This window comes from Ranitomeya variabilis, chromosome 8 (assembly GCF_051348905.1).
Source record: "Ranitomeya variabilis isolate aRanVar5 chromosome 8, aRanVar5.hap1, whole genome shotgun sequence".
Taxonomy (NCBI): domain Eukaryota; kingdom Metazoa; phylum Chordata; class Amphibia; order Anura; family Dendrobatidae; genus Ranitomeya; species Ranitomeya variabilis.
Window position 1 is genome coordinate 44,057,398 of NC_135239.1, and position 24,502 is coordinate 44,081,899.

The following is a 24,502-nucleotide window of genomic DNA, read 5'->3' on the forward strand; positions in this document are numbered from 1 at the left end:
TATGCAGCTTCCAGGAAGTCTCCTGTCCGCCTGCAGCCTCCAGGACATGTTTTCTGTCTTACAAGACCTTTTCTACCTGTTCACCATCTTCCAGAATGTGTTCTGTCTGCCTGCAGCTTCCATGACCTCTGATACATCTTCTACCTCTTCACAGTCTTCCAGGATCTCTGCTATGTATCTGCCTGCAGCTTCCAGGACATCTCCTGTCATCCTGCAGCTTCCAGTACCTCTGCTACCTGTTCCTGTTCTTCAAAGACCTCTGCTAAGTGTCCGCCTGCGGCTTGCAGGACGTCTCCTTTATGACTGTGGCTTCCAGGACCTCGGCAACCCGTTCCCAGTCTTCCAGGACCTCTGCTATCTGTCTGCATTTTCCAGAACCACTGGTACCTGTTTTGGAACGCCTGACTGTCTTCGGTCTCCTGTACAGCTACTACCTGTTTCCCACATGCCTGTTTAACCGATGCCCGTGTGCCAACCCAGACCTTTGGCTTTGAGATCCACCTGACGTAGTGAGCCTAACACTACACCTTGCAGCTCTGCACTCAAGATGTAGAAGGCACATTTACTAAATAATTTGGAAATGAATGCCAAAGTTACATAGAAGTAAAACAACCCAAGAGCAGAAGAAAAATTAAAGCAGTATATCAGACATAAATGAGAGCCCAGATGTCAACCTTACCCGACACTTGCTTTGCACAACATGCTTCATTACATTTTATCTGTATTATCTCATACATTTTCTATATATTATTTTTATATATTATGCTGTATTGGCCATAGTCTTTCCTTTTATTTGTTGGCTTCAGTATTATTCATTTTCATGATCCCATTGCTCTTTGTCTGGACGCTTTCTATGCTGCCGTCTCACAATGCGTCAACCTTTGCATGTTCCTGGGCAGTTTGCCTGTTATCTTGAGACTCACTAACAGATTTCTCAGCTTCTGTTCTTGCCTGGAGAACACAGACATGGCATCTGCATAGTACTATTTATCATTTTTAAGAGGGCATATGCACATATAATTTGCTGAAGTTAGTAAATGCCCATACACATTGAATAAAAACTGTCCGGACCCGCTGTATTCAGTGGAACCAGCTGGTCACCATATGGAATTGGCCGGTTTCCCATCATTCACTAAAATGAAAATGTGAATTTCTACGTGCCTGATCATTTGTTATCACAGGACTTAAGCCTCTACCAGAGATGCAAGTGAGAACACAAGAGCACTATTTATGTTAATTCAATGGGTCGCCCACTACTTGCATAACTACTTTTCAATTACTATATTCCACCATGTAAAATAAAAGAAGCCTGTACTTACTCTTGGTGGCGTCACTGCTCCTGCGATGTCCATGACCCCCAGGGCTCGCGTGACATTGTTATATCACATGATCCCTGAGTTCTGCATCCAATCAGCATCCGCTAACGGACTGCGTCACTCTCACTTTCTTCAGACAAAAATGACATCTGGAAGAAACGATTCTCTGACTTTTTCCAAATGCCTCTCTTCCACTGAGGGTCGGTACAGGGTGCTTTTATATTACATGGGTCATAGGGGGATATATTAATTAACTTGTTGGAGACAAGGAGGTGGAGCAACTTGTAGAAGAGATAAGCTGTCTGTCCAAAACCCACTTTGACTAATGTACTGTACCTAAGGATAGAGTTTGTCTTTTCATGTTGGTTTCGAATCCTCTGCAAGCATAGTGATCCTTAAGGAAGCACTCCTCCCATCAAAGTTTTTATCTTTTAATATATTGTGGTCATCATATTATATAGCACTGTGTACTTACGATTGCTCATTTTTCTCTTCTACCCAGCTAATTCTTCTCTTTTCTCTGATCTATGTAGAAACAGGAATTCTCTTTTCCCTATATGAGTCATTCCCCTCTTCACCTCCTGACACAGCTGCTCCCTCCTTAACCCCAGCCAAGGACTTTTGCTGTGACTCATGACTCATGCATGGAAAATTAATAGTGATGAGCGAGTATACTCGTTGCTCTGGTTTTCCAGAGCACGTTCAGGTGGCCTCCGAGTATTTATGACTGCTCGGAGATTTAGTTTTCATCACGGCAGCTGAATGATTTACAGCTACTAGCCAGCCTGAGTACATGTGGGGGTTGCCTGGTTGCTAGGGAATCCCCATATGTAATCAGGCTGGCTACTAGCTGTAAATCATTCAGCTGCTGTGATGAAAACTAAATCTCCAAGCACTAAAAAATACTTGGAGGACACCCGAGCGTGCTCGGGAAATCTCGAGTAACGAGTATGTTCACTCATCACTAAAAATTAATCTTCTGTTTCTACATAGAGCTTAGAAGGATTCAGATAGTCAGTTTTTAATCACGTGATGTCATAGACCTAATGGAAAAGAGAATAATTATCTGGGTAGAAAGGCAAAAAGAGCAATTGTAAGTGCACAATGCTGTATAATATGATGATTGCAATATATTAAGAGGATAAAAACTTTGATGGGAGGAGGAGGAGTGCTTCTTTAATTATTTTGCCCCATCAATTAAAACAGAGGGTAAAGTGCTTTTTAATGAAATGCCAATTCTCCTTTTTCAAAGTAGGTGACAACATTTTATGGCAATGGAAAAAGTACTGCATGTGTTTATATTATGGTATAAATTGAGATTTAAACTGTCTTGGATGCTTGTCTATTATTCTGGGAACTTTTCAAAATTCTACTAACTTACTGAAAACTACACTTGTCACTTTCTTCCCCCTGTCATCAGAGCACCGCTGTGCTCCCACCTGTCTCATTTGCAGACACTGACTGCCTACTTGGATCAGTGCAGGTGCTGCTTTGATCACAGGACTTTACATGACTCTACAGGCACAAAGGCCTCATGTCATTCCACACTAAGGAAAGATATTCAAGATTTTTTTTGTTATCTTTCTCAGTAAGTCTTTGAGCAGGGAGAAAGTAGAGGACTGCAGGAATTCATTATTTTACTTAGCACATTCTTTTTTCTACTGTGCACCGTGATGAAATTAATGGATTATGGACCTTTTACACCGTAAAGTTTCATTTACACACTGAGCTGCAATTAGAGGATTTTAAGTGAATCATTGGAGTAACATTTTAACACAAGGGTGTAAGAAATACCAGTCTGGATCCACAGCAAAGCTTAGAATAGAGCACAACTTTGCCATGACCAATTTTATCAGCAATCTGAGAACACGAAAACTTTATGATGATTAATTATTAAAACAGATTCATCAATGCTTGTACACCATAAAATTAGAGTAAAAGCTTGGAAAAGGTGTAACGTTCTTGCGTAACGCGGAGTTGAGCAGAAAAATTTCAACTTTTGACATTTTCACACCAGTTTGAATCGGTTCCCTCATCCCCGCCTGTCAAATTCTTTAAAAGTGACAGCCCTTTGTGAAATTCTTTTTCCGTCCCTGACCAGTGTAGCATTTCTAGCACCGTGCACGGAGAAAACATGCCAAATTCAATAATGTGTGCCTCTTAATTAATTCAGCGCCTTGTATGCTAGCAAGACTGGCATAGCGTGAATGCAGGGCCGCCATCAGGGCATTACTGCCCCTACTGTTGTATGGGGCCCTGTGAGCAGAAATATAGGGGGTCCAAGCCCCCCTCTTGTGCTTCTGCTCACCGGGCAGAATGATCAGTATTGTAGTATTCGGTCACTATGTAGTGGTACTATGTGGCCTGGTCATGGTGTGGTGATATTTGTTCCTTGTATCTGGTATTATTCGGTCACTATGTGGTCATAATATTTGGTCTGGTAATGCTGTGACAGTATTTGTCCCTTGTGTATGGTATAATTGATCATTTAAAAAAATGTATGTGACACATTCTCAAAAAAATATACCCAAAAAGAGTATTGTACATTTTAAGAAATGTTAAGTAGGATAGAGTAGAATAGAGCCCAACCAAAAGAATCTACCTTGTCGTAGTAGCGGCTTAAAAAATCTTCTGACAAAAGCTGATGGTTGTGTATGTGATATGGTGTTAGGTGGGGACTGTTAATGTGTGATTGATGAGGACGTGGTGCAGAAGTAGAGATTTTCCAAGAGTGGGCAGTGGGACTGTGGAAGGTTTCAGGGGTGGAGGCAGAACTGGGGTGAGTCTCGGGGGGGCCCGAAAATGTTGCCAGTATGTGGCACTGAAATTCCTGATGGTAGCTCTGCGTGAATGTGCTCTACTCCAGTCTTGATGAATTTGCCCTTTTAGTATTATTGCACTTAGAAATACTTTTACAAAAGTCTATCTTCAGATTTAAAAATTACACAAATACTTTCAATATCTCCCTAATGGAAAGCAATAATGCTCAAAGTGATGTCTCAGTACAGAGATAATATACATTGTGATGTTTAGACACAGGAATAATAAACACAGTGATGTCATAGTACAGGGATAATACACACAGTGATGTCACAGTACAGGGATAATACACACCGTGATGTCACAGTACAGGGATAATACACACCGTGATGTCACATTACAGGGATAATACACACAGTGATGTCACAGAACAGGAATAATACACACAGTGATGTCACAGTACAGGGATAATGCATATAAATTTATATAAAAAATGGTAAAGCCTGGGCCATCGGAATGGTAGTGATCATGTGCTCTTGCAATATATAGAAAATGTAATTGAAGTTAAATTAATCATAGAAATGCAGACTAGTGCCTGTAGGAGATACCGTAGTTTAGGTGCCAAAACAGTATGCAGTATGAAAGAAATGGTGCCAATTAAAGGAAACAAAATGGGGAATCAGTGCAAGCCAAGCAAGTCCCTACGGTGAAGAATTCTGTGCCTGTATATATAGCATAATGGTCCCAATGGTCAATGCAGTAATGAATAACTTAGTACATATATATATATATATATATATATATATATATATATATATATATATATATATATATATATTTTATAGCGGCTCAGAGCTGAAGCAATGGAAGTGCTATGTCCCATCCAGAGCACTTCCAGCCTCATTTGCATATTACTTCTAAGGTGGATTTCTCCATAACAGAGTAACATTTTTGTTTGCTAACGGTATTAAGTCACTTTTGTTCTTGTATCCTACAAGCAAGAATGAGCTGACAGATTTCACAAATAAAACTGCATCCTTTATTGAGTAGATCTCCTGGACCTGATGAGGCTGGTCTATAAACTGTGAAAATCCATGTTAATATAGCAGAAGAATCCTTTAGCAAAGTTTTCCTGTCTGATATTAAAATGAGCATTTGATAAGGCCAGCTAGGGCTGCTCATTTTAAAAAAAACTTTCATGAACTCATTCTGAAGCCATTTTGCCTCATAATGTCAAAGATATTCTATGCGGCAAAGTATGCAGCTTGTATTATGAAATCTGATTAAAAATTCATTTTGACATTTAAATCAAAGCCAACATCTAATATGTGAAAAATAAACTCATTAGGTGAAATGTATTAATTAATTTATTATTATTAATAGTAAATGTTTAAATTAAATTGTCAAATATCTGTTTTAAGCAGTCCAATAAACTGAAAAAAAAAAAACCTCATATAGAAGATATAAGCAGTGTCTTTCCTTGTAATGGTAATTTACTGATGGCGATTGAGCATTAAAAAAACAAGTTGAACTGTATAACAAATATAATTGTAAAAAAAAGAAAAACAGTTTGCATTCCCACACATGCCCAGAAGGTGGCGATATAAATCATTTAAAATATTTTCATAGTTTTAAGTTTTATTTTATCTACTTATTTTTTACAGTTTTATTGTTTTGTATGTTTTTAACTTTAACAGTAAGTTGTATTATATTTTTGTGAAGAATTTCTAAATATCTTTTTCTTTTTGGTATAGGGTTGTTTTTAGTCATATTTACCAGAGGTTGACTGGGAGAGACAGACCAGCACAGTGTGACTTGTAATTTGGAAGATTATTTTAATGTATTTGTGGCCTGAGTAATTAGACATAATCATGGTCATTTTTGTTGATCATTTTCATGTACGGCCACTTTCACACACCCAAAATTAATGCTTTGTGTGTTGGTCGCGATGTTCAGGCCAAACGTGGGTCTCCTGACCCCAACACAGCAGCCTCATATAGTGTATTCCTAATAATGTAAAACACCATCGGATTATCCATCTGCAAGTGTTAACATAGCCCGATATATGCTGTGCTTCAATTCCTTGTAACTTGGAATCTCTCTGTGAATGGAACCATTATCATTAATATTCAGAAGTTCAGAACGTGTCCAGTCTTTATGTGAGACATGTTAAAAGTGTTTTTGCACATCTGTAGAATGACAATTCTTTCAGCATTTTTACAGCCTCTTCCACCCATTTAAAGGGAAAAAAAACACATGCAAAACGCATCCGAAATGGGTCAAAAAAACATAAAAAAGTGCGTATTTTATACAAAGCTTTTCCTGCCAATATTCTGGGTTTTGCCGAAGAAAAATGTGATGCTAATACTCACTGTGCACATACCCTTAAACGGGAACTGTATTCTCGACAAACTTTGTATTCTTGTTAGAGAATAATTCTGCTTTTGTCTCCACTTATCAGCCACTTCCCACCACCACTGCCCTTTAACTCATCATTCACTCTGAAAAACAGCTCAACTCTCATCTCCATGTTGATCAAGAAAAAACAGACTACCAGCTCGCTGTGGTGTCAGTTTATGGATTTTTATACTCAATGTAGTGGGGAAGGGGGAAAAGGAATAGCAGTAAACAGAGAAAAGGAGACCTGGAAAGTTTGTGCTGAGCTTTCTAACAAGTCTTTACCTCCCTCCAAAGCTGGATTCACAGTTACAAAGCTCAAGACTGCTGTATAATGTCTTCCATGCTTCTCCTGCTTCTCTATATGTGCTAACATAAAAAACAAAGAGTTGGAATCCCTCTGTATGTGCTGTGCTGTGCTGTGCTGTGTGAGGGAGACATCATAACATGCCATCGGCTGAGAATCAATTGCAAATAAAGAGATAGGATACAAGTTATGTGAAGGTGACAAGTAATGTTTTTCCTCTTATACACACAGATGACATCTTATTCTGAAAAGTAGCCTGAAAGTATACAATTCTTATACTTTAAAGGGATATTCCTATCTTCTAAGATGGGTAAATGTAAAAAATAAGTAACATTACAATTTATTTGTCATTAACATTTTGGCCACTTCACATCAACTTTTTTATTTTATTGCATACTGCACATTGTTAAAGGGGCAAGCACCCGTTTAGCAGTTGTGGCTGAACATGCACAGTGCTTACAAGCTCTTTTTTTAGCCTCATTTATACAGTGAGGCTGGCCAGGATTTCTGGACCACACAGTTAGCTCCTAATTCCAGCCAGCTTCGCTGTCACTGTACTTCTAATGGTGCACAGGTAAAGCTGCCTCATATAGCAGAATCGGGAGCGCATAGGTCAGGCCAGCAGCTGTCAATCAACCAGAAGTGCACCACCTCCAAGGAATCAGGATGTAAGGGGAAACTCACTCCTGAATATAGAAGATGGGACCAACCCTTTAATAATAACAATGTTGAAATAGTCTCATGCTCATGTCAGGCCTACACTATGTCTGGAGCATTTTATAGGGTAGGCCTCCCATTACTGGCTTTAGCTAGGGAAGGAGGCCCAGGAATGGTCAGGTCCAGGTCCTGTTGGAATATGGATGGTAGGGGGAGGAAGGAGAACACACCCAAATAACAAAATGACCCAGCAGGGATTTGTGTCTCTCAACAAAACTTCACATTGGCAATATTGACAGAAATACTAAGTTACAGTATTAAAGGAGTTGTCCACTATTTTATAACCCTGTCCTATAGGTGCTAAGCGCTCCAGACTAGCACTTTTGTAATGCACCATAATTTTCTCCCAGCACGACATCCGATCCATTTGAAGCATACTTGTGATTTGCTTCTCTTCTGGGCTCTGGACACAGACATAGAAGTATCATACACCATATTAGAAAGTAGTGTCTTTAGATGTTAACATAAATGGTATAGAGTTATAAAGTAGTGGACAACCCTTTTAATTGAAAAGTTACTATTAGTATTCCCAAGTACGGTAATGCCACCACCATATTGGGTCTTGCAGAGTTTCCCAGCACTTTTGTTGAGGCTCACAGAATTGTGCAATGCGGATGTTAGGGGGAGAGTGAAGAAGCTCTGTAAGTCCTCCTAGAGTTTACTCACGGCCACATGAGTCAGTAAATGCAAGGTCTCTTATGGAAGGTCTTCTCTTTATCCAAAATCAGTCCAAAGAAGAAAAATGTATAATCAGAGGCAACTGGTCCAACAATGACAGCAGCCTCGATGGAACAACTCATTTAAATTTGTTCTGATGGATTAAAAAAAAGACTAATATCTAAATATGTAACATAGAAAAAAAATAATCTACGTCCAATATCCCACAGCTCCAGTGCCAATGTTCCGGTGGTCTCACCAGTCTCTCGTTTTTTTCCCTAAATACACATGACTACTACAGCCAATCACTGATGTTTATGGGACAAGACCACTGGGGTCAGTGACTGGCTGCAGCGGTCATGGTACAGGTGCATGAAATTATCATTGTAGAAAAGTAAACAGTGACCAGCATCACTACCAGTGGATCATCGGAGCACCAGGTCTGGAATCACAGTGATGGGCGAAATAAATATTGGTTCTGTTTGGTTTTACGTTGGATAATTCCTGCAGTTGTTTTGCATTTAAAAAAATCTGAATAACCCTTTAAGTGGTGTCTAAACTGACACCAGCTTGCTAATTAAAGGGTTTTTCTAAAGATTGTAAATTGTCCGTTATTCATACACCTGGAGGGAAGGCCTTCAGCTAGTTTGGCAATACCATGGACAATCAATGGATTAGAGGTCAAGCTCCCCACCCCACTCCCGTCTCCTCCAATCACTTCAAGAGGGGGCTTTGTAGAGTCTGGTTCCCAGGCTCCAGGATCAGTGGTCGGACCCCCAGCAATCAGTAAGTTATCCCCAATCCTAGGGATAGGAGATAACTTACTAGCTTGGGAATAACCATTTAAGGTGTACAGGAAAATACAACGGCAAAGAAAGAATTGCATAATAATAATTTCTAAAGAAAAACTGTTAGGTTCCACTTCCAAACCCCCAGACACAATAGTACTTACTCCCACTCTTTCCGTCGTGCTTGGGGCGTGCTTTGCATCTTGTGTGCCTGGTGAGCTTTGATGATATCCTTCTGTTCTATCAGGCCTCCTCTTCTCCTCTTAATTACATGAGGGCTCAATGGAAACTCAGAGTCTCCTCCAGCGGCCACCTCGAACATACTGCTCCCTTCAAAGGGAAAGTTGGTCTCCGCTTCCTGCGCACGGAGGTCGTACAAGGCATCGTAGCTTGCGGTGCGTGATACCAAAGTCTCAGAAATAGTATCTGGTTCCAAAAGGTTGCAGGAGTGAGTAGCTTGGGTTAAACCCAATCGATGTTTCCGCCAAGTCTCCACTTCTGGCAGTGCCAGGACATATCTATGAGTCTCGGCATCCAAAGTAGCTAACCCCAGCGTACTGGAGTGGTCGGGCTCGGTGAGCGTGTGGGCACTGGTTGAGCAGGAGCTTAATCCTAGCATCTTTAATAGCATCCGAACACATCTCTCTGCAGGAAACAGAAGACAAGAGATGGAAGTTACAATAGTGTTGATTGGCATTGAGAGAGATTATTCATGCTCCTCTTTAACCCGTCATACTCTTGAGACTACAGGTACCCTATGTGCATAAAGAAAGAAGAAAACATAACACAGAAGGAGCACGGAGCACAGGGTTAACTACATCATTGTGCTCAAGCACAATAGGACATTGCTCCCGAAATAGGAGATTTATCATTGCCTGGATGAGTCAGACGGGAGGTGAAGGATGTGTAAACAGCGGCGCTTACATTTAACACTGGGGTCACACATGCAAGAAACTCACACGAGTCTCACATCTCAATACCCAGCACTGCTGCTGGCACTCGGGACCGGAGCGTTCAGCTGCATAGAAATACATGCAGCCACATGCTCCAGTCCCGAGTGCTGGCGGCAGTGCCGGGTATTGATGCGAGAGACTTATGCAAGTTTCTCACAAGCGTGACCCCGGCCTTAAATGCAATATCTATTTAATTTCTAAAAAAAATTGAAAAAAATAAATGGCATGGGCTCCCGTGCAATTTTCTGCTCCAGAGAGGGAAAGCCAGCAACTAGGGGCCAATGTTTATAGCCTGGGAAGGGATTAATACCCATGGATCTTCCCAGGCTATGAATATCAGCCCGCAGCTGGATATTTAGCCTTTACTGGCTATTAAAATAGGGGGACTCCTCGGCACTCGGGACAGGAGTGTGTGGCTGCATGTATTTCTCTGCAGCCGAACGCTCCGGTCTGAGTGCCGGTATTGAGACGCGAGACTCGTGTGAGTTTCTCGCACATGTGACCCCGGCCTAATAAAGGAAACCTATCATCAGACTCAAGCTGCCCGAACTACAGACAGCACGAATCTGACTCCGGCGGCGTCATTGTCGTCATGTATGTTTTACTCTGAAGCTCTTCTAAGAAAGCTCCTTGAAAAGTCGGCAAGGACTTGTTAACGAGGCAGGACCCTGGTGGCTTCTCCGTACCCCCATCTCTTGAGTGACAGGACTCTGTCATCTGAGTGCAGTCCAATGTTTTTCTCGGACGCATTGACTTGTATGGCCGAGTGCGATCCAAATATCAGATCAAACTCAGACATGCAGCAATTTGTTCCTCAGACATGTGCACATCCCCACTAACATTGTTCCAGGTGCGATTCAATATTTTGTAGGATCCCACTCAGACCTGACCAAAGGGAATGGGACTGGGAAAACCCACCAGGACCTGCCTCAGTCTATTCATCCTGGACGCATAGTTCCCAACCCGGTTTTTGAAAATATGTTTTCTCTGAGACACAACAGCATTTCAAAGAAAAACATACACGTATGCAAGAAAATAGCCAGACTCCAATTCATGCTGCATGTAGTTTTGGCTGCATCAATCTAATGACAGGTTCCCTTAAAATGTTCCAAGGCTAGAAAACTTCTGTTATAGAAAGATGGGTCATATGTGACATACATTGGTTTACACATTTGCCATTTTGCTGAATTTATTCAAATCGAACCTTCATTACTTCAGATTTGCCAGAGAAATCCATCATATTTCAGGAAATCCATAATTAGTTTTATTCTTTACGGATCAATTCTCTCATCTCTTCTACAGATCTCTTCAAAAATATTACCAGTCCACCGTGATGACTGTTTTCTTACTGTTTAAATTTGGTGCAGGCTGATTCTCCACTTAAAGAAGCACTCATCCTTCTCCTCCTCTCATGAAAGTTTTTATCCTCTATATTGCAGTCTTCATAATATACAGCACTGTGTACTTACAATTGCTCATTTTGCCTTTCTACCCAGCTAATTCTTCTCTTTTCCATTAGGTCTATGACATCACTTGATTAAAAGCTGACTATCTGCTTCCTTCTAAGCTCTAGGTAGAGACAGGAAGTCTGTTTTCCCTGCAGGAGTCTTCATTAGGACTATAATTCTACATCACTAAAAGCACTTTGTAGTTCTAATGATGACTCATGCAGGGAAAATTGACCTCCTGATTCTACATAAAGCTTAAAAGGATTCAGTTAGTCAGTTTTTAATCATGTGATGTCATTGACCTAATGTAAAAGAGAAGACTTAACTGGGTATAAGGGCAAAATAACCATTTGTAAGTACACAGTGACGTAAAATATGATGACTACAAAATATTAAGTGGATAAAGACGTTGATAGGACTGCTTCTTAAAGAGAACCGGTTACCATATCAAAGTTGCCAGGTCAAAAGAAGCCAGTTTTTGATTATTTTATTCCTTTTGTTCCCCTGAATATTACCTTTAAAAATAGACTATAGGAATACAGACATATGGGGATTTTTTTTCTTTATTGTCTTTCCCAAGGGGATGTGGCCGACGGGGTAATTATGCAAATTAGCCTTCAGACACACCCCAGAGGATCCTCTGAGCAAAACCAACTAAGTAAGGACCATAAAAATCAGCTCTAAATAACAAGATCCATGTCTCTGGATCTGTATAGTGGATTTAAAAACAAAACAAAACAGAATAATCAGAATGATGGTCCAACCACTATGAAGATATATTAGGAAAATAAAAATAAAAATAAGAGATTAAACATAAAAATGACACGGTGTGAAATGACGGAGAATAACTCAGTGATATTATTCATTTTCTTGTACAAGTTCGTTTTATACATTTGTTTCTTCAATATGATCCTTTTTCTTCCTTTTTCAAAGCTATTTTATACCTCGCTTCTTTTTATCAATGAGAATTAATGTACTTCGGCTGCCACACTTTAGCATGAGCACATATCAAATTTATGTAGATCCTATTAGCATTTCTAAGAAAGCCACTTCTTTGAGAAATTAAAACTGGCAAATACGGCTAACGATTCACCATGGTAACTCCTGAAGCCAATTAAAGCAAATGCTTAGGAGAAAAAAAAAAGCAACATGAAAAATAAAAGTAATCAGAAAATATAAACAAATCGAGCAGTGCACCAAAGTCAAACATGTTACCAAAAAGGAAGAACGTCTCTTTCTTCTAGGCAGCGGATGAGCAGAATAAATGAATATGTTTGCAACACCCCCTAATTATACAGAAGTCATTTGTATTAAAGAGAAAGGAGCATCATTGAAGTCATTGGGAATGACTCTCGTTACTGTCACTGAAGACATGAAAGAAGGAAAAATGATTTTCCTTTGTGTGCAATGTAATATGTTAGGAGGCCATAGAAGTGGCCCGTAGGTATGTACAGATGGGTAATTCTCACTCATTTTTTATTTATGGCTGCTGTGAAGAATGATGTTCTTTCTCGGTTACTGTTTACCCCAATACAAATTAACCCACCTACTATACAAGCTAAAAGAAATGACATTGTTAATATTAATGATATCATCATGAAAGGGGCTCTCCAGGACAAGCATTATGTAATTGGATCTGTCGGACAGTCATTTTAATTTAAAAAAAATGTTTTAAAGGGATCCTGTCACCAGATTTTCCCCACTTAAACTACGGCCTGGATCGTTTAGCACTCTGTTACAGTGTTCTAGAATGCTGTATGTCTGTGCACAATCCGTTCTACAAGGCACAAAAAAGAGCTTTTATAACACTCACACGGTGTGGTCCAGTCTGATGGACGCCTCTGGTTTTGATCCAGGGCCTCCTCTCTTCGTACCATCGCCATCCCCCTTCTCTGCTTTGTGTGGATGTCGTCATCTTCCTACGTCCTCTAGACAGTGTCCCAATGGCGGTCCTGCACAGGCACACGTCTCTCTCCCCTTTCGAGGGCAGCGCAAAGTACTGAATTATGAAAGGTCAAAGAACGCCGATGACCCGTAGGTAAAGTCGGCTCATGTGCACAACAGTTCATTCCTCCACCCTTCGCAGGGCAAACAGAAATATGCCTGCACAAGAGCGCAATGGGGACACAGTCTAGATGCCGTAGGATGCACACAAAGCAGGGAAGGAGGATGGTGATTGTAAGAGGAGGCACCGGATCAAGACCAGATGCCTATCAGACAGGACCGCACCGTCTGTGAGTTTAATAAAAGCTATATTTTGTGCCTTGTATGGGTGATTGGGGACATATATGCAGCATACTAGAATGCTGTACCAGAGAGATTACACATGGCGTTCATACTTTATGTAGGGAAAACCTGTTGACAGGTTCCTTTAGCAAGCTCAAGGTATTGTGCTTTTGCAGGAACCCTCTAAGTGGTCTCTGAACATTCAACTTGATCTAACTTGATAAATAAACAATCTGCAAATCACTTTATTTGCTAATCATGTCATCTTACCTCCTAACAAGAAAAAACAAACTCTAAAATGTCAGCCATTAATTGACTTTTTTTCACTTGCTGTCCACTGCCTGTTGCTAAGTGCAATCCTTCTCTAAAAGCAAAGAGACAGATTGCAGCTGCTCTTTGTCTCTCTCCCTGTTCTCCTGTCTGTTATGCTGCCAGCAAGCTGGTTTTTAGTTTGGAGAAGGTAATCCAATGGACAATGGACACAGTGCATGCTGGAAAGTGAGGGAAAGAAGCTCCTGCAGCTATAGTGCTGGCAGAATGCTGATGAAGAGGAGTCGTCCATTTAAAAGAGTGGATGACTTGTTACAGAGCACATGAACTGGAACTGTTGTGTGCATCAGACAGTTTTAACTTGTGAGGAAGGAGGGTGGAAAAAACATGATTTTTTTGAGTTAAAGGATAGGGATGCATTAACTGCCTTGAACGTCAGTTTTCTGCTGTATTTTAAAAAATGTTGTTTTACATATTGATTGATGTAGTGGCACCTTGTGGTTGTGGCTGTTACAAGATACAAGTGCTGCAACCATGTATTAAGATGTCAATATTATCATACTCATTTGTGGCATCCAGAAGGGGTATGATGGTGCTTTGCAATGCCACATGCTAAAACACAATACCTAAGCATCTTGTCTTTTTTTAGAAAATCAGGAATTTGATTTTCAAGCATTTGTCTTACGACTCCTGGTTTCATTTGGAAATAGGTAGAGGAGACAACCTGAGTGTCTCAGTGCAATAATCTCAGGAATTTATCAGGTTTGATGAATCGCCAACAATGATGACTATGTAATAATAATCCCTTAACAAGAGAGCGCCAGTCAGAGATAATTGCTAATTGCTTGGAATGTAGACCTCGAAAAAACAATATAGCATCTAACATAAATCCTTCTAGGGCAAATTAAGAAATGTCATGGTTCAGAAAAAGTTTGAATCCAGTGGGAAAAAAGTTCACAAGATTTAGGTTGCACTTACACATCAATAAAAGTGTTAGACCCCGGTTACCATAATGTGTAGGAGAGTTCTGTGGTACAAACCAGCACAGCGCACATGGCCACACAAGACCCATTCATTAAAGAAAAAACACAACACAATTTTGGAAGAAATGGCCGTGATGTTTATTTAGGGTTACTTAAGATTAAATACTATAATACTTAGACTGACTCACAAAATTGCCCAAAACTCAACCACCAAGAACCAATCCTCCCATAGACTGGGCGATTTTCCCACAAATAAAACATCACGAAAAAATATAGTTACAGAAATAAGGGAGGGAGGGTGGGATCTTCGTTTTCTTCATAAAACCACGGTATGGGGAAAATAAACCCAAAACAGGGCTTTATATTTCATAAATAAGCCCGCCATTTCACAGACCCACCAATAACGTAACGTTAAAAAAGGCGCCAATTAACTGGTCATAACTGGTGTGAATTGCTCGTGGGAGACCATAGATGACTTGTTGACCCCAGTTTGACCCCCTATGTGGCAGGCCTTATAATATACATATCCTAAACCAAAACTTGAATTAATTCAGGGCCCGTGTTGCCATGAGACCCCCCTTTATTATTTTATTGTGTACAGAGGAGGGCTGCCATTCACTAACATGTATTGATGTAGTGGGGAAACAACCAGCTGGAGTGAAGAGGAGAGGTAGCCAGTAATGGTGAGCCAACTTGCTCACATAAGGTGTTAGCTGAGCGTGCTTGGGTGACTTCGGTGGGCTACAAAAATATGTTCGAGTCCCCGCACCTTCATTTCTCACAGCTGTTCGACAGCCGCAACACATGCAGGGATTGCCTGTTTGTTAAGCAAGACATGCAGCTGGGAGGACTGGAGCATAGTATTCGAGCACACCGAAGACACTTGGTCAGCACCCAAACATGCTTAGATAATGCCTTTTCTGAGCACGTTCCCTCATCACTAGTAGCCAGGATATGAGCCCTGGGTTTGGCACCAAAAAAGTCAAGTAGTTTGTGCGCATGCTCACATGATCCCCAATAGGCCGGACCCCCTATTGGTTGGAGTTGATGGGGCACTGCCTGCTTTTAGCAGATGGGTGAAGAGAGCTCTATAGGGAAGCGACCTGCCTGGCAGCCTAGCATTGGCGGAATAGCGATGTATGAGCAGAGTTGGGGATTAGGTCTCCTATTAAGAGGAATTGGATTATTAATGGGAGGAAATTCACTGCAATTATTTCTCTATTTGGCGTCATGTTGTTTATTAAATCGTTGATGTCAAAAAATTGGATAACATAGATGTTATTCGGATGTAAAACATGGACATACCGTACGGATGATAAAATTGACTACACCAGTCATGGCTCACAATACAGTAAGTGTGCGCTGTAACTACTCCATTGCACTTTGATTGACAGCCTGCTATGCAATGAGTGTGCGCAGTGTGTGTGTGCAGAGTGGGCGATCACAGTGCTGGGGAGTGATAACAGCATTCTCACTGTGTACGGAGACCCTGACTCCCGGCACTGCCCCAATGACTGGAGGCGAAGGCAGAATAAAACTTTATTTTCTCCCTGTAGTTGCTGCTCCAATAAACCAGCTTTACAGAATTTATACTCTATTAACCTTCAAATTACTGCTAGATCCGCATGTAAATAGTGTTTCTTGAGGTGACAGATTCCCGTTAAGCAAAATACATGAGTTTACTGTTTCTGTTATAACAGATAAACATACTAAGTAGTGATGAGCGAGTGTGCTTGTTACTCGAGATTTCCGAGTATGCTCAGGTGTTCTCTGAGTATTTTGGGCGTGCTCGGAGATTTACTTTGTGTCCCCTGTTGTGAACTCTGTTTTTGGGCTCCCTCTTGTGGTCACAAGTGGTACTGTGTGAGTGCTGTCTTTGGGCTCCCTCTGGTGGCTCTTTGTGTCATTCTGCAGGTCTGAGGCAGGATCAGCTGTCTCGTTATCTGTTAGCTGGTTTCCTATTTAGCTCACCTGGACTTTCAGTGTTTGCCTGCTGTCGATGTATTCAGTGCTATTTTGATCTCTCCTGAATTCCTTCGCTATCAGTCTCTTCAAGAGAAGCTAAGTTTTCTGTTTGGTTATTTTTTGCTCATCAGTGTTCAATATGTTTTTTGGTTATTTACTTGTCCTTGTTCAGCTTGCTAATATGTGATTTCCTTGCTTGCTGGTAGCTCTGGGGGGCTGAGTTTCTCCCCTCACACCGTTAGTTGGTGTGGGGGTTCTTGAATTCTCGGCGTGGATATTTTGTATAGGGTTTTTTACTGACCGCACAGTTCCCTGCCTGTCTTCTGCTATCTAGTATTAGTGGGCCTCATTTGCTGAATCTGTTTTCATTTCTACGTTTTGTATTTTCCCCTTACCTCACCGTTAATATTTGTTGGGGGCTTCCTATATCTTTGGGGTCATTTCTCTGAGGCAAGTGAGGTCTTACTTTCTCTATAGGGGTAGCAAGTTTCTCAGGCTGTGTCAAGACGTCCAGGAAATTAGGCACATTCACCGGCTACCTTCAGTGTGTTTGGTTAGGATCAGGTTTTGCGGTCAGTCCAGTTATCACCTCCCTAGAGCTCGTTCTATGTTCAGTTACTTAGCTAGTTCATTCTGTAATCCTCAGCCACTAAGGATCACAACAGTCCCCGCAGCTGCATGATTTGCAGCTGCTAGACAGCCTGAGCACATGCAGGGATTGCCTGTTTGTTAGGGATTCCCCACATGTGTTCATGCTGTCTAGCATCCGCAAATCATGCAGCTGCGGGGACACAAACTAAATCTCCGAGCATGCCCAAAATACTCCACCCGAGCATGCTCGGAAATCCTGAGTAGCAAGCATACTCGCTCATCACTATTACTAAGCAATAGGTGCTAGAATTGCTTACATTTCAGGTCTATGAGTATAGAAATGATTATGTAATAAGTTAGTAAAATATGTTCCTTAAAGGACTAATGTAATTTGAGCAAATTAATACTTTTAAAGGAGACCTGTCACTAAGTAAAAAATGGCCAGTGTTTTCTCTTATTTCGTCCCACTTCACCTGTGTGTTCCTTTTTTTATTTTCAAATACTACCATACGGTTCCAGAGTTATGGCATTTTTTATGTCGTGCTGCATTTCCTAGTCTTTACAATGGGGCGTGGCTCACAGAATTCTCCGGGGGCGTGTTTTCAGGCTGTTCTGGATTATTACCCTGTGAGCCACGCCTTCTTGGAAAAGACCATAAAAGTAGTACTCTCTGAAACCGTACGGTAGATTATTTTAAAAAAATTGAATATTCAGGGAAGCAGGGGGAATAAAATAAGAGCAAAATCTGGCAACTTTTTGACCTGGTGACAAGTTTTCGTTCATTTTTCTTCCCATAATTTTTCAATACTCTTTAGAATTCCTGACAGTTTTATTAAGATCTCTCTTTGCTGTCTTTCAATAAAACTTTAATTTCTCACTTTCAGGGGATAAAATTCTGTCCTGTTTACGTATGCTTACTAAAATCTGGAACTTTTCTGTTGCCAAAATATAAATATTTAACTGCCAAATTTTCAAAAGTGAACCCCTCTACTTTTTCATAAGCAAATTTGATTAGATTATTTCCAGAACTTTAGCACACTCTTGGCAAATTGGTGATTTACTACAACTGTGATCTGTCTTGTAATGATTTATGCACCAAACTTTAACCCATTGATTAGGAATAAATTACTCATTGTGACTTCAGAGAAATTAAATTTTTTAGATTAGATAACTTTGCATATTATAACACAAATATTTCCAATATTATAGCAGTACAGTAAATTTGTACAGTACTATTGTAGTACATATTTCAAGGGGTGTTCTCATGTAGTGGAATTGGTAAAGTTAGACAATTGTAAACTTGCTTACATGCTGAGTTGCTTTTTCTTTCTGCTATCGTTCTATCTATGAGAGCTTTTATCTTACATAGTGTACAGCTCATTGCCAAGAACATCGACCACCAGAATATGCAGAGTGGCTACATTTCAGGCTGAGGAGTTAACTCTTAAGATCCTAGTTACCTTCAGCTCATTAATTTCTATTCAGCAGTTAGCTGATCACCTTTCCTTGCCTATCGCCTCTCATCTGGAGCTGATGTTATTAGCCCTGCAAAATCACAAGCCCATACTTCCACCTATTGAAGCTTTCAAAACAGTTCTCATAATCACTGCTCTCACTTTCCAAAGCCATGCTCTTGTTCTAAAGGTACCGTCACATTAAGCGACGCTGCAGCGATAGCGACAGCGATGCCGATCGCTGCAGCGTCGCTGTTTGGTCGCTGGAGAGCTGTCACACAGACCGCTCTCCAGCGACCAATGATGCCGAGGTCCCCGGGTAACCAGGGTAAGCATCGGGTTGCTAAGCGCAGGGCCGCGCTTAGTAACCCGATGTTTACCCTGGTTACCAGCGTAAAAGTTAAAAAAACAAACAGCACATACTCACCAGCGCGTCCCCCAGCCTCTGCTTCCTGACACTGACTGAGCTCCGGCCCTAACAGCACAGCGGTGACGTCACCGCTGTGCTTTCACTTTCAGTTTAGGGCCGGCGCTCAGTCAGTGTCAGGAAGCAGAGGCTGGGGGACGCGCTGGTGAGTATGTGCTGTTTGTTTTTTTAACTTTTACGCTGGTAACCAGGGTAAACATCGGGTTACTAAGCGCGGCCCTGCGCTTAGTAACCCGATGTTTACCCTGGTTACCAGTGTAAAATATCGCTGGTATCCTTGCTTTTGCTGTCAAACACGGCGATACACGGCGACCTAGCGACCAAATAAAGTGCAGACCTTCTAGCAGCGACCAGCAATTTCACAGCGGGATCCAGATCGCTGCTGCGTGTCAAATACAGCGATATCGCTAGCCAGGACGCTGCAACGTCACGGATCGCTGGTGATATCGCCTAGTGTGACGGTACCTTAAGGCAATGTTATCTCTACATGCAGATATAGTGATAACAGCATAGACTTCGAAACAAGCACTGACAGACCTGAGTGTGTTAGAGCATCATGATAAGCTCAGCAAATGGATACTGACCAGAACCGTCACTAAAGGATGAGTGCTCGGGCACGAGCAACAAGAAAGTGAAGAGACAAGGTAGCAGGTTGAGAATAACATTTTAAGGTACCAGTCTAGGCACTGGATGGGTCTGCCACAAGGCTACAGCACTGCTTCTACATTTATTTCTATAGGGCAGGCCAAAATGACAGATCTTGGACCAAGGCAGTACAAGATGTACAGAACAAAAATCCCAGAAACTGCCAATGGTCCCCTGAAATCAGGGTTCTGGGTCCCAAAAAACAAATTTTGCCGAGCCCTGTCTTGAATGCTCAATCTCCACTCCATTCATTGACCAAGTAGTGTGCTAAACTTTCTTTGGCAGTCTCATAAACAATGAATGGAGCGTAGATTGAGTGTGTCCATGTTTTCGTATGCTATTTTCAGGATCACGGCCTGTCCCACTAGTTATACTCAAAGTAACCAGTTAATTATCTCCTTTCTTTACAGCATCTCTCCAGCATTTTTTTTTATTTTGGCACTGGAGAGGTGTCTCTAAAGTAAGCTACTTGCGCCACTTCGGTCATAGTCTGCAATTTGTGATCTGCCCGATTGCTCCAGTGTTAGTCTATGAGAGCCAGAAAATGGCCAGATTAAGCCTCTCTTTTTTTTGGAGAAATGCAACCATTCTAATAGTTTGCCTGAAATATGGTGGGAGTTGAAATCCAGGATGTATTTCTATTCAATGACTTCCACTCAAGTTCACCTGATTTCCGCACACAGTAATTTAATCATCCCTCCGACACCTACCAACCTCCACCTGCCCCTTTATTAAATGCACAAAGTAACAAAACTGTGAATTATCTCCTTACACTGCAATAAAAGAAGTCATATTCAGAGAAAGATTAAGGCGGCTTTGTGCTAGAATTAACCCTTCCCACCGCTGTCGGGGCTCAGTCTTTGTTTTTCCTATATTTTGTTATAAATTGTCTGTTTAATCTCTTCAATATTGTTTGAAATCCTCAAAGTCCGTGTAATTTAGTCATGCTAATCCTTTCTAATGCTCCTATGTAATTATCACCTTTTCAAAATATCGGGAATTGTATGAAAAACACATTATATTGCATTACTTGGTTTTACAAAGGTTCAAAGGGGTAAGGTTTCTACTTAAGGGGAACCTGTCACCAGGATGCGAGTTACGGCCATCACCTTTCAGGGCTGATTCTATAATGATGTATATCGGCCCCCAATGCGATTTGTAAAAGAAGAAAAATAACTTTTATTATACTCACCTGCGGGGTGTCCGGTCCGATGGGTGTCGCTGGTCTTGCTCGGGCGCCTTCCATCTTCTTGCGATGCTGCCCTCCTGCTTGCTTCATGTGGATGACGGGTCCCTGCATAATCCACACAGGCTCCCCGACATCGCGCTCCTGCACAGGCGTACTTATCTGCCCCGTTGAGGGCAGAGCCAAGCACTGCAGAGCGCAGGCGCCAGGAAAGGTCAGAGAGGTCCAGCGCCTGCGCACTGCAGTACTTGGCTCTGCCCTCAACGGGGCAGATAAGTACGCCTGTGCAGGAGCTCGATGTGGATGATGCAGCGACACGTCATCCACATGAAGCAAGCAGGAGGATGGCATCGTAAGAAGATGGGAGGCACCGGACCAAGAAGAGCGACACTCCTTGGACCAGCCGCCTCGCAGGGGAGTATAATAAAAGTTATTTTTCTTGTCTTGCAGGTCGGGTTGGGGGCTTATATACAGCATTATAGAATGCTGTATATAAGCCCTGAAAGGTGGTGGCTGTAACTCATATCGGCCAAAACTGTTGACAGGTTCCCTTTAAGGAGACTGCCAAGTTGGTATAGGGAAACTTATAGGTCATGCAATGCTCCATAGTAAAAAAAAAAGTCTCACAGAGGAAGAGAACAGGGTCTCTGGTGCCACTAATTGGAGGCAGCTATTAATATTAACATTTTAAGGAGCCTTGGTATATGACTTTGGCGCAAGAACCCTGAAACAGTTGATTTCTTTTTTGTTTTTGATGAAGAGTCTCTCTTGGTTTTGCATCCTAAGTCATGTGACAAGACTCTTTGACTTTTAGGATTGCTACCTCCAAAAGGTAGCACTAGAGACGATGTTCTCTTCCTCAACTCAGCCAAGCGTGCATGCGCCCTGCATAGGGAAAGTGAAGTCAGCCACCTCTAGACACCTCTAAGGGTAACTTATCTCCATTGAGAATAAGAGTTGAAATCCAAAAGTGGCCAAAATCAGTGGGTTTGGCTGACTTTTCTCTATGTGTGTAAAATGTTGTTGTTTTATTCTTTTTCTACCCTTTTTTAGCCTCCTGAAACAACTTTTCACTATGCAAAACCAATGCACTTAATTCAATGCCTTCAGGGCACTGCATGACATGGGTCTCTTTGACATTCTGCCCCCTCAAGCCCTGGACTGGCGTCATCCAGACTGCATTGTCACCATTGACAAATGTTTGAACACTTGTTGGTTACAGTTTCGGACTGGGGTAGCAAGGGCCCAAACAGTAACATTGACTAGGTAGTTTTTTGAATTAATGATTAGCTGATGCTTTTGCTTTTGCTCATGTTATGGGGTAGGGGGCTTACTCCTGCGGAGGGGCCCACCGGGTAATTCTCCTGTTCTGCTGTGGGCCAGTCCGAGCTTGGTTAATGATGTAACAATTAAAATTTCCATCTGACAGATAAAATAAACATTAAACTAAAGTTTAGGTACACCGGGCTCAATTATACTACTAACATTATTATGCAAATGTTAGGAAGAGATGTTGAGTTGTCCCTACACTTTATATAACTAGGCCAACACTTTGACCAGCAGCTATCTTGACTGTCTGTCCCATAAGCAAGAGGATAGAACAAAAGGATCTTCAGTCTGAAATCAGATATGTCGGATCCCTAACTCCCCCAACAATCATCTGTCCAGGGCTTCCAGAAACATTGGACTGTTATCTGGACCAGTCCATATCATCAGGCTTGGCTGACTTTAGTTTAACCTGTATGCAGTTCGAGCTGTCTTTTTTCTGCTCAGAATTGTCACACTACATCTGTCGTATACACAATGTTCAGCTGATGATAGTCACCACAAAAAAGGTATTTGTCAGTTTAGGACTAGAGTTCATAGAATCATAGAATGTTAGAGTTGGAAGGGACCTCCAGGGTCATCTGGTCCAACCCCCTGCTCAATGCAGGATTCACTACACCATCTCAGCCAGATGTCCGTTCAGCCTCTGTTTGAAGACTTCCATTGAAGGAGAACTCACCACCTCTCGTAGCGGCCTGTTCCACTCATTGATTCCTCTAGTCTTATTGTATTAATTGGGTGCCTTAGTGTCTAAAGGCTGCAAATTCCCCATACTAGTTTATTTTCTATGGCTGAAGAGTTAGCTGTCACCTGACAAGAAAGGTTGCATTCTAGAGCTCTCGTTAACACGTAACAGCCAGGGTAATATGTGCGGCTATGACATGTACCGCTTCAGCCTTGGTTCTCTTCAATCACGTATTCCCCGTTGTTCTCTCACACCTTTCCCTAGAGGAAACCCTTGAAGTGTTCCTTCCAAAGTTTACCAGTGTTTATACTTGAGGAAGGTATTTTTGGAAGTGTTCCCCAGACAAAAGAGAAAACGAGAAGTCAAGTACATGTCTGAAAAGAATCTTCTTCCTCTGCCGGAGATTTGCTTCGATCCATTTCTACTTTCATTGTATTGTATTGCATTCTATCTGCTTTTTGTATTGTGCTAGCATAGTAGTCGTCCGTGTCATAAATGCGCTGTTAGCAGATGCAAATGTTTGTATTGTACCCGGAGCTTGGCATGCGCCATTAGTAAGACAGAATTATAAAAAAATGCAAGAAAGATACTTAGAATTCATGTAAGACAAAGAGCGCAGAGACAAAGGAAAAAGCGCTCATTGTTCAACTATTCCTTGTTTATTTTCATTATTAGGATATAAATTACTTTTGTATCACTTTAGCTATTTTATAGCTGCGTCATAGTAATTTGGGAGTCAGTGAAGTTCTTCTTGAAGCAGCGGATGCTGCATGTATGGTCACTGTCCACTTCCAGTGGTACATAGCAAGTCATATCTGATTGCATCCACTGGAAAAACCATAAAGAAAGAAAGATAGTTTTCTTACCTTACCAGGAGAGATATAGTTTTTATGTTATAACCCTGGAGTATTGCTAATAAGACGTCCCTACTCAAATAGTTTTTATTACGGGGTTTTCTAAGCTCAACATAATTTTCTGACGTCACTCTGTGTGACTGCAGATTGCCAACTCTCGACAGTGTGCAATGTGCGCACTCTCAGGATACTTGCAGTCTAATGCCAATTAGCTTCTCATTACTTCTTAAAATAGAAGAGTAGCACACTTGCAGTTACATTGACCTCCCTCAGTCTCCAGCACTGGAAACTGCATATTGCACAATGTCAGGATTCGACAATCTGCAATAACTCTATGCTTTTATTTTATGTTAATAATTTATGTTGAGTCCAGACATCCCCTTTAAGGAGAGCCAAAACCATACTCTGCACTGATGGGAAGCAAAACCTCCAAAGCAGTTGTCTGTAGATTAGTGTCTGGCATGGCGAAAATCTGTAGTCATGCCACACTGCTTACTTCACTTTCAGGAGAGAGCAAAGTTGTGGAAAATTGCCAATAAAACTCCAT

General features: G+C 41.4%; 1 protein-coding gene across 5 annotated transcripts in view; it reads right to left on the minus strand.

Moving 5' to 3' along the window:
* CACNA1E (calcium voltage-gated channel subunit alpha1 E) overlaps positions 1 to 24,502 on the minus strand; it is a 718,540-nt gene that overhangs the window by 569,817 nt on the left and 124,221 nt on the right. For all 5 annotated transcript variants that reach the window (XM_077276797.1, XM_077276799.1, XM_077276796.1 and 2 more), the window contains exon 2: positions 9,107 to 9,587. In XM_077276797.1, the coding sequence (XP_077132912.1) occupies positions 9,107 to 9,587 (481 nt within the window). The remainder of the gene's footprint in view (positions 1 to 9,106; positions 9,588 to 24,502) is intronic.